The sequence below is a fragment of the Tinamus guttatus genome, unplaced genomic scaffold, assembly GCF_059628265.1.
Source record: "Tinamus guttatus ecotype Peru unplaced genomic scaffold, ASM5962826v1 Tinamus_guttatus_pri_ptg000580l, whole genome shotgun sequence".
Lineage (NCBI taxonomy): Eukaryota > Metazoa > Chordata > Aves > Tinamiformes > Tinamidae > Tinamus > Tinamus guttatus.
Genome location: NW_028289114.1, coordinates 115566 through 134514, shown reverse-complemented (window position 1 = coordinate 134514; position 18949 = coordinate 115566). Strand labels below are relative to the sequence as shown.

Here is an 18949-nt window from a genome sequence, read left to right as displayed (position 1 = left end):
AAGGTGCTGGCTAGGATTTAAGCTACTGATTCTACTGGAATAGATCAAAGCACCTTAAATGCAGATTAGCAGAATCTTAATCCCCACAAGACCTATTCAATCAAGGCGAATTTTTGTAGTGTGACTGTAGTGCTCAGCCCTTTGGCATGTCCTGTGGTGCTCGAAGGTTTTTCACGTGTTGAGCTGCTGCAGGAGGGATTCTTGTCTCAGTCTGTCTGCTTGGGAGAGGTGTTTCTCCAAACTGGAGCTGTGTGAGATACCCATCCTGATGCCGTGCGGTCTGCAATTTTGGCAGAAGGTCAAAAGAGACTCCACCAGGCATCAGCCTTGCTATTCTGACTTGCTCTTTCTCCTGAGTTGTGAAAAACAGCATTAGAACTGCTCAGTGTGGTTACATCGATAACTCTTAATGTCAGCCAAAAGGAGGGGATGACCCAGATTATGGACCTGCATGGCAAAGCTGGGCATTAATAGCAGAGGCTGGGAATGCATTTCCCAAAAAAACACTGAGCAAGAGAGCAAAAGAGCAAGCAAAGCTTTTGGGCTTAATGGCTCCTTGAAACAGGGCTGGAAATTATGAGAAAAGTTATTGCCTCTTGTGACTGTCAGTGCCTTCAGGGCGCCAGAACTATGTGTGTTCCTTGGAGACAGCACCAAGGGACGCACCTGACTCCAGCATAAATTTCCTTGTCAAGCGGAGACCGCAGTTGGCCAACGGTGTAAATCACCAGCACACACTATGTCAGCGAAGCCGCCGTAGCTCCTAGAGTCCCCCCAGGTAGCCGGGGTCTGGCAGGGTCACTCCAGGCCGTAGATCACCTCCGAACACGACGTGCAAGAGCTAACTCAAAAAGCAGATGCAGAGGCACCCACCTGCCAAACTTCACATCTTGTGACCAAAACAAGCTGCTCTGGAGCACTCCAGAGAAAAGGTTACTGACATCTGTTACAGTGAACAAAACGACATATTTTATACTACGTGTTCTTGGAAATGATTGGCTGGAACCTTCGGGGAAAAAAAAGCTAATCTTTAACCAAATGCCAAGGGTAAAAGAATTGGAATTGTGGTTAAAGCTTAACAAAGTTCCAAGCTGCTGAGTGTATAATCTGGTTATGGGAATGTAACTAAGCCTCCTCATCAGCGAGGATCCCTGACCCAGCTATCGAGAGAGCGTATACCTGTAACTGATTTTGCATGATAATATGTGGGAGCAAAATAGTTAGATAAGATATTACAGTTTTAGCAAGTGAAAAGACTCTGCTGCCAGCTATCCATTCGCCTGTCCAAAAATGCCATCACTGACATGTTTTTGATAAATAAGGGTTTGTTGTTCGTGTCAGTTCCAAGAGTCAAGCTCATAACCAACAAATCAGCTAGAACAACGGGATGTAATGTCATACTTAATTTCAGTAAGCCAGTCATTTTCTGGCAGCAAACTCAGAACTTTTCTATTAGTTAATTAAAAAAAATACTTTAGAAATTCAGTGCAAGTATTCAAACCTGCAAATGTCAGGTGTTCTTTGTTAGAGGTGATCTGGCTCTGCAGATGTAATAGTAAATGAAATGAAAATACAATGAAAATGTCTAACATAGAATAGCATGGAATTAGCTTAAGTTGCAAGGGTCTGATTCAGGAAAGCACTTTTGCATGTGATTAAATCAGCCTTTACTCAAGGCAGCATTTATACATCCTTTTTTAGCTTTAATCTCGCATTTCACAAGCCCTGGTGAATGTCCTGATTCTAAGGGAGTTTCATGATATTAAGCAAAAACTTAAATATCGTTCTGAAGAGAGATGCTTCTGAATGGGGTGGAAGAGATTGAATTTTTTATATATGCAGTCAGAGAAATCTTTTCTTCAGTTCTTTGTTCAAACCCAGGGCTTCCGTTTTTCTGATGATAACAGAGCACACAGGGTTTTAGAGAAGTGCCTCTGGCCATGGGCGACTCAAGCTGTTGAAATTGTATCATCCCACTCACAACTTCCCTTGTCTTGCTCAGTTCTAACGTGACTTTTGTGGCCCTATCTCATTAAACTAAAACAAGAATATATGTCTTATGTGCTAGCAGGGTCCAAGCCCTGGATTTTATTTTTGGCCTGCCAGATTTCATGACATATCAGCTTTTTGATGTAGTTTCCAAGTAATTTTTCTTTCTAATGACAAAGGCCTGTTTTCAAAGGGCCTGTTAGTGTGTGTGAGCTCTGTGCTAGAGTTTATTTCCCCCTCTGTTTTTCTGTTGCAAGTGATTGTGGAACTGCATTATAAACTGAGTGGGTGAAATAGTCTGTAGAGAATTGTGCTGGCCCCGATAACTGGTGCAGCGTGGCAACCTGGGGCCAGTAAGAAGGAAGATGGGAAGCAGCAGGATCCATTCTGCCATCCCAGCCCTGTCCCAACTCCTGCCCTGCATGAGCTGCTCCCCGCTGGCCCAGGCACCAGTGTCCTGCTCCTCTGAAGAATCTTCCTTAAATCCCTAGCAATGGAGAAGAAGTAACAGAGGAGTTATCTGCACTTATATTGGCCGGTGTGCAAGGGTTGACAATAAGTTAATGTGAAGCTCTCCAAGCAGGGCAGAGAGACTGTGCGTTTGTACGTAGCGTGACTTGGGCCACTCCGAGGACGCGGTTTCGTTTCCTTAGCCAGGGTGTCTGCAGCTCGGGAAGAGGCAGGGGGGAGTCATACATGCTGGAATACACCAGCACCTCCTATGGAAGACAGGTACCCACAGCCACTACTTGATTTGAATCTTAAAAAACGCAAATATTGTTGTGTCCCCGGGGTTGTGTAACCCCGTGTGTTTGTCAGGGTGTGCGGTGCCAGCAGGGAGCAACCTGCAGCGGGGAGGCGGGAGGAGGAGGCTGCTGGAAGGGCAGAGATCTGGGAAAATTGTGGGGTTTGCCAACAGGGGTTAATAAATGGCTTTCCTTTAATAGCCCTAATTGTTACTTGCATTAGCTGGTGAGGGTTAGCACGTGGCTGCTCGTGCTGCAGCTCACGGCCCAGCACTGCGTGCAGGCGCAGCCCAGGGCTCCGCACACGGAGCCGGGGCGCAGGGGGTGCCTGCCAGGCGCCCTCAGGAAGGGAAGCCAAAGCAGAGCTCCGTGGAGAGGGTCGGCTACTGCACCCGCATCACCCAGAGCCACCTGCAGCGTCCACACGTACAGGAAGGTTCCCCTTCCTGGGGCGACAGATCCACGGATTCCCCAGCGCTCCGGGCACAGATCAGGCTGCGCGCAGCGGTTTCTGCAACGTGCCGGTTTCCAAGGACTTCACCAGCAGTCACAAAAGCTGGAGATGAAGAGATTTCTGCCCAGGATCAGTTTCGTACAAGGCCAACTATGCAGGCCTGATTTCAACAAAACACCCATTGAGGTCATGCACAGAGGCGCTGTGGTCCTGCAGAATCCTAAAGCCTGCGGGGTGTCTGTATTTATTTAAATGACTCACAGAGACCCCTCTATTGGAAACAGTCTCTGGTTTTCTGTTCTGTATTTCTTCCGTTTCAGCCATTGCGATAGGAAAGAGCACATTGTGATTCGAGAGCAGGGGTGTCTGCAAAAATGTTTACATACAGCAAAGAAATGCTGTCAATCAATCTAATCATTTGCTCTATTTTCATGCCAGCTTGCTAGTGAAAATATGTGCGCCATATATTTGTTACACTGTCTTCAGGTATTTCTTGCCAAATCTAGATTGTTTTATAACAGAAAATGGAGGATTAGATGAAGGAGCTGAATCCTGCAGTCCTTGCTGACATGATGCCTGCACTGATTTTACCTTTTCAAGGCTGTGTGTTTAATGTATGGCTCTATGCTTACACCTTAAGGCTGCACCTAGAGACCTGTGTAGAGGTGATTTAATTTTTAGTCAGTAAAGCCACTAATGCTTTTTACTGAACAGCTGCAAAAAAGGTCTACTTCCATTTGGACTTAACAGCATGATGATTTTACCCCTTATTCCTGACATAGCACATTTATATGACAAAAATCTAAATCCTCTTGACAGTCACAGGCATTAGGGCTTCTAAGGCAACAAACATTCTCAGGAATTTTATTCGATGTTTTGCAGGCAAATAATAATCTCTTTTCGGTAGTGTCCGAGGTCTCAATCTCGCAGTGCCAGACAGTCGCCTTCCTAAAATGAGGTCTAGTCCTGAGGAGAGTTTGCAGGATCCCCTTATGCCTCTGGAGCAGAGAGTTTTTCCTGGTTTCAGTGGTTCCGCAGAGGATGAGGGGGTTGAGCATCTTGCAGGCTGCTGTCAGGCAAAATCGTGGTGCTGCTTCAGTGTGAATGAAAGCAAAATTAGGCCTTTGCTGTCAGGGGGGATGAAATAACAGCAAGCATTTCCTGACAGAGCTCTCTTTACCAGCTTCCCATTAGGTTTCATTCACTTGATACATTTGAGTTCATACATTCAAATAGTATTTCTCTGAGAAATCAAGGGCTGTATTCAATCAGCCAAGTTGCACCTTAAACTCTGTGCCTAGTCAGCAGAAAAAAATACCGAGTCTCTGAGGAGTAGCAGAGGGCTTCAGCGAGGCACCAAGCAGGAAAGCTGTCAAAAGGCAGCTAATAGGAGCGTAGGCAGAGAGATGTAGCCTGTTTTTGCTGGTACCAGCGATGAGCACACGGGAATCTTCTCTCATTTCCTTCCTTAGTTTGGGCATCTGAGCCCGAGGCAGGCGGGGTCCCTCCTTGCAGCACCGCAGAGCGGCCAGCCCCACGTTTGGGTGCTGTGGTGCAGCCTCCTGAGGTCACCCAGGACCCACATCATCATGTACGGGTGGAGGCAGAAGCATTTGGAGGGGTCACATCCAAAATAATGACTCACTAAGGCAGAACGAGCTGGAATCTTCCTGCTTGTCTCTGGGAGAGGCAGGATACACACAGCAGTGATGCCCCCGATGCAGAAAGTTTAGGGCTTCTACCACGGTGTAAGCAGTGTCTCTATCTCTTCAGTATTTGGATTTTTAATAACATGTGCTGCACTCTAGCTGGGACATCTGGCAGATCCTGTGAAATCTGGGCTGTCTGGGAACTGAACTGATAATTTCATGAATCTATTGACAAGGGAAGATGACAAGATGAAGAAACGAGTGCTCCCCACCAATCGTGTTGAAAGCTTTAGCGCATTAAAAAGCATCTGTTAGACACAGCAAGTTAAATATGGAACATAACCTAACCTCACCATTGCTAATTAGTATTAAACAGAAAGCTGAGCGTCTCTGCTTTAGCTTTTTCTGTTTGCCCTGTAAAATCCTTCTGGTTTGGTTGGATGCTCTTTCAAGTTTTCTAGTATCAGCAAATACATTGAAGCAGGTGCTAATCAAAGAGCCAGAACAGTAGTTTCTACATCATCCAATGTCTTTTTTAAGTTTAAATATATTAAGATCAAAGCAGGTTATGCAGTGAATACACCGTCTATACATATATTCTAAACCTTGATCAAAATAATATTGAAGATTTTACTAGCTGGAGATTAGTGTTGTTGTTTTACATTGCCAACTCATTTAATGTTTAACTGTTAATGTACTGAAAATCTTTAACTTGTAGCCTTCAGTCAATTTTGTGGTTGCTGATATTCTCATGACAGATGGTATTTTTAAATGAACAAATTAGGTGTACATTGCTAACGCTGGATTTCAAATAGTCACCTGTCAAATTTAATAAAGCTTGCGTAGTGTGTAGTGTCCTTGCTACTTTTGCTATAATAGTTCGTTATAATTTTGCCTGGTAAAACAATGGGACATTTCATTTGATTTTAATCATGCTCATTTGTTGACAGTCCAGAGAAAACTAAACAGCTTTGGTAAAACAGGAGTCTTTGAAGATGCACATTTGCATAATGCCTTTCAAAAAGAAGTGTTTGTTAGGTTGTTCATGTTATGATCCTTAACTGTAGTTATGTACAAGTCACTTTAGTCACCAGAGTGAAACAACTGTTTTGCAGTATAAACTGCAATGGTAAAATTACCAGATTTGGGTCAAAAGATAAAATTCCAAACTCCAGCCAAAGTTCTGCCTTTTTTTAAGACCTATTCTTTAGCTAAAATTTCATCTTTAGCACCAACGGTACAAGCTAAAAAGTTAAGAACAACATTTTTGTTTGAAATCAGAGAAAAATACCAATCTCAACCAAAATCAGGTCAAGGCCTGTCGCTGCATCTTTAATTTATAGAGGACCAGGGTGGCAGAGAAATTGGAAAGAATGTGTGTCCCACATGCATCTGACTTCTGTATATCCTGCTGCCACCAAGGCACCTGCTGAAGCAGGTTGCTGGTAGGTAGGATGGCAGCTTGTGCTCCCCATTTAAACCTGCTTTAGCCATTATTTATTTGACTTGTACTTGCTGTTGCCGAGTTTAATATGCTGTTTTTACTTGCAACTCTGAAGCCTTTGTGGGATGATTGCTCAGTTAATGATTTATACCTTCATGCTCCGTTTAGGGCCCTCATGTTTATTGCGCATGGTGCTGGTGAACACTGCGGCCGTTATGATGACTTGGCCCAGAGGCTGACAGGACTTAACTTGTTTGTATTTGCCCACGACCATGGTGAGTAGTATAAAACAGCACTTGATTTACAGCAGCTCAGGACTTCAGGGAGGCAAATGTCGTTAAAGCTACCCAGCAGTGAGAGAATAGTTGATGAAATATTTATATCATGGCAGAAAAGAGAAAGGTTCTTTTGATACTTTGTGAAGCTTTGCATACTGAATCTATAACACGGCCATCTGAGTTCCCCGAGCTTTCCTCAGCCTTGTCATTTGCATCATTGCTGAGGCTGTTTTCACCTCTCCTTATGGGAGCACTTCCCTTTTGCCTTAGCACTGGTGGGGTGGGGGATGCGCTGCCGAGCTGGCCTGGGAGCTGTTCCTGCTGCAGTCATGCTCACCCGTGTCCTACATGATCCCGGAGGGGAGGCTGAGCTGGCAGCATAGCTTGCATGCACACATACAACGAGGCAGATCCACCCTCGGGATGTGGACACACATGGAGAAGACAGTGACCTTTGGCTGTATCTCCACAGTCCAGCAGAGACACATGAGCCCTGCTGAGAAAGGCACCTGGGTTTGTGCAAGGCTGTGCTAACACAGCAGCACTGCTTCAGCCCCAGCCAGTCTGAGCGGTGCTGGGCCGTGGCCCAACCTCTGCTGGCTTGAGCAGCTCTGCACTGTGCTCCATTCCGTGGTGTGGGTACGCTGCGTGTTACCAGGTACGGAGCACGGGAGCTGGGGCAGCCTGCCTATCGATGTATATGATGGTCCAAATATATTTGAACCATCTATCCTGGTCCTTTGTAGCCTCTTTTCACAGCAGGCTCCTGCAACTTGACTCTTGCAGCCTTCCATGTACTTGGAAGTCTGGTTTTGGTTTTGCTCTTGGGGATTCCTGTCCTCCTGCAAGAGTCACTTTAGAAATTAACAAACTGAATTGGTTGATTAAGGGTGACAGGGGACAAAAGGTAAAGTCAAAACAGGAGCTGTCGAGGTGGGATGAATCACAGCATAACTCTGATTTCCATCTAACAGATCCTCCACTAACACGGGAAGGTTTCACTTGGTTGAAACTGAGTCTGAAACTTGCCTCTAGATCCCAAAGACAGAATTTCTGAGTTGAAAGTTGAAGCATCCTTCTCCTCTGCATGCTCTTGAAATTGGAGCATTTCAGACATTGTGCCATTGAGTCATTAAGAGCAGAGGGAAAAACCTCACTGAATCCAATCACATCTGTTCCCGTGACTCCTTTTCCCCCACAGCACTACAGAAATTAACTCTCCCTTTTCCTGAAGAAGAAAGTATCTGATCCTCAGGACAGCTTTCAGTTAAAATAAGTTAAAACTGTGTGATTTTCTGGGGAGTTGATCATCTGTTATATACAGGGTTGGCTTTACAGCGGTGGTTGACCCAGTCAGAGCCCTCATGGAGGGACAATTTTTGTAAGTAATGATTTGTTCCTTTCAATGTGGTTTAGACCTAGTCTAACAAGAGGCCTTTCAGGTCTCGTGTGCAGTAACCCCAGAGAGTTTCTCAGTTCCTCTTTGCTTATCTCTATGGCATAAAGTTCATGAGAAAAACTGCAGAGGAGACCACATGCTGTCCTCCCTGCTGCTGCTCTTGCCACCTAGATCGATGTTAATAACCACAGAGAAGCTATGCAAAAACCTTCTCAGCTGCAGGCTACACAAACAAATTCTCAAATGCCAGAGCCCGGACTCTCAGGCCTACGTGGGACTTTGGTTGCCTGCTGTGCGTGCTTATCATGCCTGCTTTAGTTCCTTGTTCCTTAAAACTTAGTAACTGCTTTATGTAGTTATAATAAAAATACATGAAGGAACTATCAGGTTAGATATTAGGAAAATTTTCTACATGGAAAGAGTGGTAAAGCATTGGAACAGGCTGCCCAGGCCTTGAATCGACACGTGCAAGAAAACGTGTGGATGAGACACTGAGGGACAGTTTAGCAGGCAGGATGGTGAACTTGATCTCGGTGATCTTGAAGGTCTCAATGATCTTGAAGGTCTTTTCCAACCATCATGGTTCTGTGATTCTATGATTGTAACCCATCTAGAAGGAGCACTAACACATTGTATTATATGGCAAGGATTTGTTAGGCAAAATGGCTCATCAGTAGATGAAAAAATAGTTTTCAAAGTGGAGGTTCTTGTCAGACATTATTGTGCTGCTTAAGAAGACATTTAGTTGTTCTCTTTTTCCTTGAATATCTTTTTGGCTAGAGAAGCATAAATGCTCTATTTTTTTTTCTATTGACTAATGTTGCTGGATTAATTGCTTTACTACAATTAATATAGTTCAGGTTGCTAATGCCAGTTAATAACTCTATTATTCCTGACAAGCTCACAGTATTTTTCAGTAAGTTCAGCTTCGTTTTCTTTATCAGCAGGGAGAGGGAAAAGAGGAACCTGAAAGCAGAACAATGGTAACACAATTGTACTACACAAAGAAGATAAATTAACTGAAATTAGACACAGGGCAATTTAGAAAGACAATTAATGTATCTGAGGCTCTTTAAAATAATCTTTGCACCTAAATAAGTAAGCAGTGAGGATAAAGCCTTTCTGGTGGAAACAGGTTACAGCTGTAGCTGGATGCCAGCGTGAGCAGAAGGGCAGCTGCATCCCCACTGCGAAACCGCTCACGTCACACTGGGAGGCTTAAAGGTTTCCTCCACCATTTCGTCCATTCCAAATCATTTCACCAGCATATTTCCTTTTTGTATCCTATTCTTCAAATCTCTTTGGGTAACATTAGTAATTTGATTGCACTAGCAAAATAATTGCTTTCCGTTCCCCAACTCTTACAGTGATTCTGAGTCTTACGATCTTGGTGTAGATTATCTCATCTGGACATTTATTCTCATTTGCAATACTCATGACGAAAATTTCTAATATAGTCACATTATCCTTGCAGTTATTAATACATTTCCACGGCGTGGCTAGCAAGATTGCTCAGGTGAGTTAGGAAGCTCCTGGTGCTCTAATATGTGTGACTTGACTGGGGTATGTTGTGCCTAGGAAAACTCATTTCCAGTTATACTGCTGATTCTGTAAATGTTTATCCACTGTTTCTAAATCTCACCGAAGGCTGCTCCACACCACAATTTCCTGTTACACAAGGCTACAGCGAAAAGGTTGGCACTTCATAGAGTGACAGTATTCACCCAAATCAAAGTCTTAATTTTGACAGTGATAAGTACCACTAGCTCAGTTCTGTCAATATCCCAGGATTTTAAATATATCCCAGGATATGTTATTTGTGCATTCACTCTTTTGGATACTTCATAGAAAGGCCAAGTAATATGGAAACTGCTGTGCTTGAAACATCCCACAGTAGTCACGAAAATGTAATTCCAGGAGACCTCTTAACCCCCTCTTACACACAATATTATTAAATTGCTTTGTTTTATATCAAATCCATGAAAGATGAAAATTCTATTTCTTTGTTCTATTATATTTTAAATTTTTGTGATTTCTTATGTGATAATGTAAGTTAGAAGCAGGTAAGTTTCCCAGAGTTTCTGAGCTGACTTGGAGTGCAGCTTCATGAAGGTTCCTGGGATGATCTTGCTATGCATTTTTGTGAGTTTTAGCTACTTTGAAATGAGGTCTCACCTTGCAATTTCCTTTCTCTATTATTATTATTATTATTTTATTTTATTACGGCATCACATCTGTGAGGTTGTCTTCACATCACTGATTTCTGACATCTTCCTGCAGCCTATTTTGGATGGAAATGGTTTTATTTATAAGTTGATAGGTTTTCTGTATTATCTCTGACACAAATTGTAATTGGAAATTCAAGCTAATTCAAGATTCTGATAGAACGAGACAGAAAAAAAAACACTTATTAGGTTATTGGCAATCAGTTTAGGAAAACCCTCTTAGAAGCATTTCCCGTGGGAGAATCAAACTGGAGTGATATTATAATTCTTTAGTGAATAGATTGCAGCCTGGGAAACTAGCCCTAGTTTTAATGCAGTATTTTTAGGAATCTATAAAGCTAAAAGCCAAAGAAAATAAAAGTAAAGGATAAAGAACGTGGTTTCGTTTTCTTTTACCAAGTATTTTCAGTTGTTAAAGCACGTGATGCTCCAAGTCTGCTCATCTCACTTCCTATAACATTCCATTTGCTGAGCTCTTACACACTTCAGTAGCTTTATATGGCCAGAATCCAGAACCACCACAGTTTCAGCTTCAAAAGCAAGTGTCAACTAATAGCAATTACAAAAACGTTTCCAAGATGCAAGGGACACAAAAATATATTACTTATCTTTTACGCTTTGCAATAGCAGTGCTGCAACCCCACCTTTTGCTTCGACTTGCTGTCCTTTTTGTGGGAAATGTGGCTGCCTTTTAAGAAGATGAGGAAGAAAGTGAAATTTTTAGCCCTAACCCCCCAGCAGTTGTTGGCCTTTAGATTTGCTTGAGGACAGCCCCTCAAAATGCCCTCTCTCTCCGTGCAGAATAAACCCTCCACCTGTCTTGGCACATGGCACATTTCTACTCTTTAACCCACTTTGAAGCTGCTGAATTTCCTGGCCTTAAGTTCTGTGTAATGCTGGATCAAAGCAAAGGGAAAGGTTGCAGCTCTAGCAGCTTATTCTTATTCCTTAGATGTTTCTAACTGAAGTTCAGCTTTCATTTTCAGACCCACTGCTATGTTGTGTGTGGTGAGCATTTGCGATGGGTTAGCAGGTCGCTCTCATACACCTACTCCTGGCTTGTGTTCCCCTTTAATTTTCTCTCTTTTTTTTTTAATTTATCAAGACACTTATTTTTAAAAAGCCGAAAATAGTTGGAGATTTAAAAATGCATCAAATATTAGTTGTTGGCTTTTTTTTCTTTTTTTTTGAAATGATTGCTGTGTTGTTCTTGCAACTGTTAAAAGACCATTTTGTTGATGAGAACAGAAGGCTTTTATTTATTCATGGAACTGCGAAGGGCTGATCTGCACAGAAGGTTAAAAAGGACTAAACATGGACAAGCTGGGAGCAGGGAGGAATGGCTGAGAAGGACGTCAGCATTAATAAGAGCAAGAATTAGGATAGGACTGCAAGTGACAAATGACAGCTTAGCAAAACAGAGCAAGGGAGTATTCCTGGAGAGCAGCACTCCCATGCAGTCAGATGGGCTCCAGGGCCATCTCCAGGGACAGAGCAAGGAAAATCCTGGCAAGCACCGTTCAGAGCAGGTTTGTACACAGCACACAGCAAAACTCTTCCTTGGTGGCCATTCCCAAGGCTGGGTGGGGGCCCGCTTACCCTTAGCAGTCTGTGCTCTTTCTGCTTCCTCTCATTCAAAGATCCTACTTCACTAGTCAACAAAATCTAAACTGTTTTTCTGTGGAGACACAGAAGACAATAGCATACGTTGTTTGTATTTCCTTTGACGAGAGGCTTACAATGTTTTTTTTCCTAAGAGAAGGGCTCTTGGACCTTTTAGAAATTCCTGGGGAGTTAAATCTTCCATATTAAGTACTGGAAATAACCCTGAGTCTGTAAACGTGAGTGTAGGAGTTCAAAGTGACTGTTATCCACCTGAATTCTGTTGTTACTCATGTCCACCACAGCAGGAAGGACTGGATACAGAATTGGGATTTGCTTAAACTGGAAACTGGTACTACTTTGACTATACCAACAGATTACAGCACCAGCTGTTGTCCTGTATCGATCCTTTTTAGGGCTTTCAACTGAAGTTATTAAAGTTGCTCTATTAGGAAAATAATGCACTGCCCAACCCCAGGCATAAGTGCAGGCAGGTCCTGGACCTCCTGCAGCTGTGACAGAGCTCTTGTAGTATGGGTGGTTGCAATGGGATCTGCCATCATGCAAAACCTCTGGGTTTTCCACCCCCTACCAGTTTGTCAGATGATTCCAGGACATTTTCTGCTAATCGTCCACTAGAATTGCCAAGTAAAGAAGTAAGAATAAAATTTTTCAGAACTTGAGATTAAACTTTTCAGGTATAGCCCCGATAGGAAAATTAGCCCTTCAAATTATCTCGTCTTGTCTGACCTTCCCTCTTTTATGATCACTCATTTGTGTTGGACAGACCTGCTAAGGGGTCGTCAATCTGTCCCACCATGATACATGTATGGACATAAATCTTTGTATGTATAGTTCCAAAACTGCCACACAAACCTTGTGACATATCAAAAAATAGTAGGGTTATAAGAGAATTTCCAGATAGATGCTTCTTTGAGCATTGATCCACATTAACTATCATGTGAGACCAGTGGAGCCCTTTCTGGAATTCAGTGCTGTGCCTCATCCTTTCTCTTCTTTTAACTGAGGGAAAGACTGAGTCATAAACACTGCTGCTATGTGCAAAGTAGGCCGTGATGTCTGCTGCAGAGCGTGTGGGTAGAAGGAGAAGCTGAGAGGATATACCAGGGAAGAGCCATGTGCATCTGCCCCACTTCTGTCCTCTCTTTGAGCATGTTCCACAGGCTGCTGTTAGCACTGGGATCTCAGAGGAGACGGTGCTTTGGTCTGTCTGCAAGAGCACTGCTTATGTTCTACAGTTTCATCCCTGTTTTGACCTGTGATTCAGAGTGGTCCCAAGCCAGGCTCTCTCTGTCAAGCCTTTCCTTCTCCATCTGTTGAATGGAGGTGCCAGTTGGCTTATCTACCTTCAAGGGCAGCACTGAAGAGTGCATAACATGTGCAGAGCATGCAGAAGGTGAAACCACAGTGCGTAACTACCAGATGAGAGTTCAGGTGCTACTGGACATGACGTAATTCCTTAGGAAGTGAGAAAAGACTCTACGAACCTAGAGCAAAGTCCTCCTATAAAACAAATAGCTCTGAGCTGTGAGGATTCTCAAGTAAAGTTGAGAGCCAGCCTCATGGAAAGGGTTACATGAATTATGCTGGAAAACAAAGAGCAAGATTAACTCGAGATAAAGGGGGAGACCAGTCTGCCTGCAGCTGATGAGCCCCAGTCAAATTGGAACTAATCACTTTTCAACTCCAGCTGTTCTGGCAGAAAACGACGGGTTTTGTAGCCCTAGTTCTCAGAGCCAAAGCGACATTTTGGAAAAGGAAATTTGTGACATTTTGGAAAAGGACAAAGTGACATTTTGGAAAAGGAAATTTGCTAAGGAAAACAATTTGAGCTCCTTGAAATTATAGGCAAAATGTGATGCACACTGCTAAAAGATACAAATTTGCCCATGAATTGGACAAGCTCTTGAACACACTCTTTCTATCAGACGTTATATTTTCTCTTGCTTTCTCCCAGATTGCTGCATGGGGCTGTTGCTGCATGTTGTTCTGCAGGCTGTTGTGAGATAGTAAATCCTGGAGAGGCCATACGCCTCCTGTAGAAAGAAGTGGTCTGGATACATCTCTTATAATATAATGTAGTTGAATTAGGCCTATAATTGCATCAGAGCACACTGTAGCCCGACTGCAGGGGAATACTCTGTGGCCTGATACACAGCTGTAAGTACTTTGAGATCTATTTTATTAAACAGTGATGTGCACATTATTTTTATTTTTATTATTATTTGTTACTGCTATTTTTAAGAAGCTCTAGTTTAGTCCATTAGCCTTTACTATAACTAAAACTCCAGACCCAGTCAAATAAGCTGATTTAAATCCTCACTCCTGTATTCTGTGGAGTATTTTGCAAATTATGAACTTAGAATTAGAAAGTAGGCATCCATTTGTGCTTTCCTGTTTGCGAACCAATTTATTTAACCCTTTGTAGGACTAATTCAGTTCCTGTTCAAGTCAATGAAGGAGTTTTGCCATTGCATTTTATGGCAAGCAGAAAGCTCTTCTGCGGGTGAATTGGTGTGTTATTACTAAAAGCACTGTTGCTAACTTTTGTGGTGTTCCAGCCAATCTGCCTGGCGCTTCACCGTTACTGAGGAACTGCAACCAGAGTTGAACCTTACAGCCATCATAAAATCTTTAAAAATATTAGCTGGAGTGATGTGATGGTTACTTAAGCACTTGGATAAAACTTCTGCTTGCAGCACTACTATCATCTAGACTATTATAGCCCACTTTTGCTCAGATGAAGTTGTTTCAGGAGTGATTTTGTCACTCTAGCACTAGTCCTTCATTCACACTGAGATCAGATAGTCCTGAATCTCTGCTGGCACCACAGAGCATCTTTCAGGATAGTAAACAGTGTTTCCTTTGAGAGTAACAGCTGTATGACAGCAAGAAAACAATAGGTGAATCATAAAAGCAGGTGCCTACAGTGCCTCACACTCCAGAGAAGACCACAAGCTGGCACTTGGCAATGCAAGTGTGGCTTTTGTTTTGTTTGCCTTGGGAAGGCAGATGAAGCAAGGCCTCAAGCCAGGAAGCAGCTAGACCACAGCAAACTAAAAATAAAGAGGCCGTGAGTCTGCACACAGCTGATGGGTTTGAGCACACACACGAGCTGCAGCGGTCATTAGCTTCAAACCCAGCCTGGGAGAGGGGCACAGGACACGCCGTGGATGTTTCCTCCGCTCTGCCCGGGGGATGAGGGGACACTCACTGCTTCATCTCTGCTCCTGCCGTTGGACACCCAGGCCTGGATTCGGCTTTCACTTACAATGGAAAAAGACTTCCTTTGTTTCCCAAACTTCCTGAGTGTAATACCAGAGCCATGTTGATGTGAAAGTGAGGAAAACAGGGTTCTGCACCCATCTTTTAGTCAAAGGAATTTGGAAATTGTGAGGACTGCGTATGCCTTTAGCACAAAGACACATGCAAGTGAGTTGAGCAGCTGAAAATAGGCATCTAATGCCCAGACCAGCCCATGCTGCCCAAGGCAATCTATTTGTTTCTTTAACCATTTTTTTAAAAGTCAAATTTAATTTTGATGTTATCAGTAACAGAGACAGGCAGAGAAGTTCTGTGCTATGACCCAGACCTGGATGCAGGCTTTGTTGGAGGTGTGTGTGGAGCGGGTGCAGATGTTCCTTCATCACTGGCCCTCTACATGCACATCAGTGTGTGCTGATACTGAACAGCAGTAAAGATTGATGAAAAATAGTTTGGCTTTTCTTCAGTCTCCCAGTTAGCCTGCTCTTTTCAACTGCTCAGCCATTCCCTTAGCCACCCTGTAAGAAAAAGAGAAGAGAAGAGAAGAGAAAAGAAAAGAAGAGAAAAGAGAAGGAGACTCATTTCCTGGACAGGCTCATTTCCTGGTTGAGCCGAGTTCGTTCTTGATGCAGCTGAGCATCTCATCTGAGCATGCAGATGAGCAGGGGGGAATGTGGATTTGAGCTCCAAGCTCCTCCAGAGCAAAGCTGAGCTGGAACACCCCTTTTTCCAGCCTTGTCCGATCCAACTTTTGTCGTGCGCTTTCCTGTTTCTTGATGAGAAGAAGGTGATTCAGAGCTAGCTCCCTGGCCTTGCACCAAGCCCACTGGGTGAGGGAATCCCTTTTAGGGAGCACTGGGATCTGAGGAGCTGCCTTTTTACTCTGAAAGAAACGGGCCGTGCGATCTGCCCTAGTTCTCCTAATTATTCACTGCTTACTAATGAGCAGGGGGGAGAGATGTCAGTGGGTCATTCCATGAGAGAGTCCATCTCCTCGGCAGCTGCTCCCTGAACAAAGCCTCGCTGTTGGCCTTCGCGCAAGGAGGCGTGAGGCTCTAACAACGGCCCTAGTGAGAAGGGGAAACAGCAAGAGCAGGAACAGAATGCTCCCTTTTTCACGGAACAACTTTGAGCGTGGAGCTGTCGGCGCTGGCCACCTTCCAGACCACGCTCCTTAACCTGTCGCTGTAACTGTTAACAGACACGCAGCGTGACAGAGGAGTGACGTGTCATTCATGCGGGATCTTAAAAGGCCTCCTTTTCCCTGTAAGGGTTAAGTCTTTCTGGCTTCCCCTCCATGTTTCTGCCTCTGAGATGTGGAATACTCTCCATGATAAAGAGGAAGGGACCATTAGATTTCTGTGGGGTGCAGATAAGGCTGGATAGGATTGTGATAGGAATGTTGGAGGAGTGATCCTGAAAATCAGGAATAAAGCGTCCATTATTTAGCCAAATGGTTCACTTTGGTAAGGTAAGGGAAAATAAAGAGGAAGTAGCCTTGACCAAGTTATGTTCCCTTCATTTACAAGCTGTTGTTTTGCTTATTGCTATCACGATGATCTTTGCAGTTGCCCTCTGTACTCAGCCTTTATGTATACAAATCAGTCCTCGCAACGGGTCAAATTCTGCTTTCACATCTGCTCAGGTAAACCCAAAATAATTCTTTCACCACATTACAAAGCAGGTTCAGGCCTGTAACTTGTAGCTGGATTTCCTATTAGTGAAGGACAGTTGACAGCCTTCGTAATATTTTCAACAGCTCATCTGCTGCCCAGCAAGCAGCTTTGCTAGCTGAAGGAATCGGTCTGCATGCAAGATGGTTGAGGGTGGAAGACTGGAACCAGATGTCGATTAAAGAGCAAAGGCTGAGAGAACAGATCGTTGTGTGTTCGTAGCTACTAACTACTGCCTGTGGCTGCTGGACAGACATCAAACTTGCTTGAAACACTGTTCCATAGGCCATTTCCTGTATTGATTTGTTCATATCGGCAAGGATTTGGGCTCCAAGAAACTATTCAGAGGAACCTATATTCTTAAAGGAAAAAAAATGCATATGCCAACATGTTTATTAATGATGTGAATAATGGGTTGGAATGGATTTTCAGCAAGTTTACAGGAATACCAAGTTGTGGAAAGTGGGCATTACACTGGAAGGTTGCTCTTCAGAGGGACCTCAACAGGCTGAAAAAATGGGCTGAAGGAACCTCATGATACTTGGTAAGTCCTGTGTCTGGAGTGGATTATCCCATGCAACACGAAAGGTTGGACACTGAGTGGATAGAATCAGCTTTTCAGAAAAGGAGCTGGGGATTCTGGAAGACAAATTGAATTTGAGTCAACAGTGTGACCCTGGGGTGAAGAAGATCAGTCTATTAGAAAGATCATAGCCTGCATCTCAAGGGAAATGATTATTCTCTGCCATTTAGCAGAGATTGGTGAGACCTAGAATAATGGGTCAAAGTTGCTCTCAGTTATATTGGAGCGAGGCAGAAGAGGGCTCAAAGCAATTAGGGTGCTAGAGAAAACAGGTAGAAGGAGACGCTGATAAAACTGGGTTTATTTAGCCTTAGAAGAGAAGACGAAGAGAGGATCTTACTGCTGTCTGCAAGTACCTGTTGGGAGGGTACCAGACTCTTCCTGGAGGTGCACAGGGACAGGATGAGAGGGAAGTGACACAGGTTGAAACATGGGAAATTCCAATGACCTCTAAAAAAAAATTCTACCATGAGGAGAGTCAGCTGCTGGAGCAGGGCCCAGAGAGGTCAGGGAATCTCTATCCTTGGAGGTATTTAAAGCTTAACTGGACTTGGCCTGGCCTTGAACGACTTGATTGAATAGGAAACATTTTGAATGGGAGTTGGTTTAGATATGATAAAAAGAGGAAGCATGAGTTTATTTTCACCTTTACAGGGACAATTCTTCCATGGAAACGGCATGTCATTAATGTGACTAGCTTTCCTATTGTTTATTTATCAAATGTATCTGATTTGGAAGAAGTTATTTCAAAGATAATTACTGATGATTCCTCATCTATATTTATCTTCATACAGATGTGGAGTTTGTCATCCTATTGAGATACAAATGCCTGCTCTAAGTTATTGAGCATCATTTGAAAAGAACAAAGAAGAAGATATTTTGTGTGTATAATTCTTGTTGGAGTTAAAATATATTCCTGATTTCCTTGAAATCTCTTCTGAGGTAACAGGAGTTGTAGAAACACAGTCCATTTCAGTTTATTCTGTAGTTCAGTGCTAAACTGGTGGAACAGGATTGCTCAGTGTTGGATTCAAAGAAGCCTCTTCTTTGTGTTGAACAAAGGCAAAGGACAGGATACTTGATGAAGAAAAAGCAGTAAAATATAACCCTATTCATTAAATGGCCTGTAACTGTCACCTTATTTTTAATGCACTCTACACTTGCCTACAAAGTGGAGAGTAAAACTGCTTTTCTGAACTGAATAGCTACAGTATTTGGGGAAACCATTCACTTTAAAAAGCAAATCTTTTCAAAACTTTGAATGTAAGGATTGACATTCCTTAGGTAGCAGAGAGTCTAAAATCCTGGGGAGCCTCACTAAAGCCACATGTACTTGTATGCTTTGATAAAAAGTGTGCCAGTGTTACTCTATTTTTCACCAGATTGTTGCAGTTGGCAGATTCCCTGGGTCTGTCTCCAACAAATATACTTCACTGTATCTATTAGTGCATAGGGAAAAGCTCTCAGCTGATACAGGGTCTAAACCAACAACAAATTCCTTGCAGAGGCTTCAGGTGCTTTGATGGTCCACCTTCAAGATCAAGCTGATCAGTTGCCAAAATAAAGACACAGAAGCATCGCATCCTGCAGTGTCTTTGTAGTTCAAATATTTGTTCCTTGGT

The 18949-nt window shown here is 43.3% G+C and overlaps 1 protein-coding gene across 2 annotated transcripts in view; it reads left to right on the top strand.

Moving 5' to 3' along the window:
• The window catches only part of MGLL (monoglyceride lipase), a 63076-nt gene that overhangs the window by 15092 nt on the left and 29035 nt on the right, over nucleotides 1–18949 (top strand). For both annotated transcript variants that reach the window (XM_088534661.1, XM_010225290.2), the window contains exon 3: nucleotides 6451–6557. In XM_088534661.1, coding sequence (XP_088390787.1) covers nucleotides 6451–6557 — 107 coding nt within the window. The remainder of the gene's footprint in view (nucleotides 1–6450; nucleotides 6558–18949) is intronic.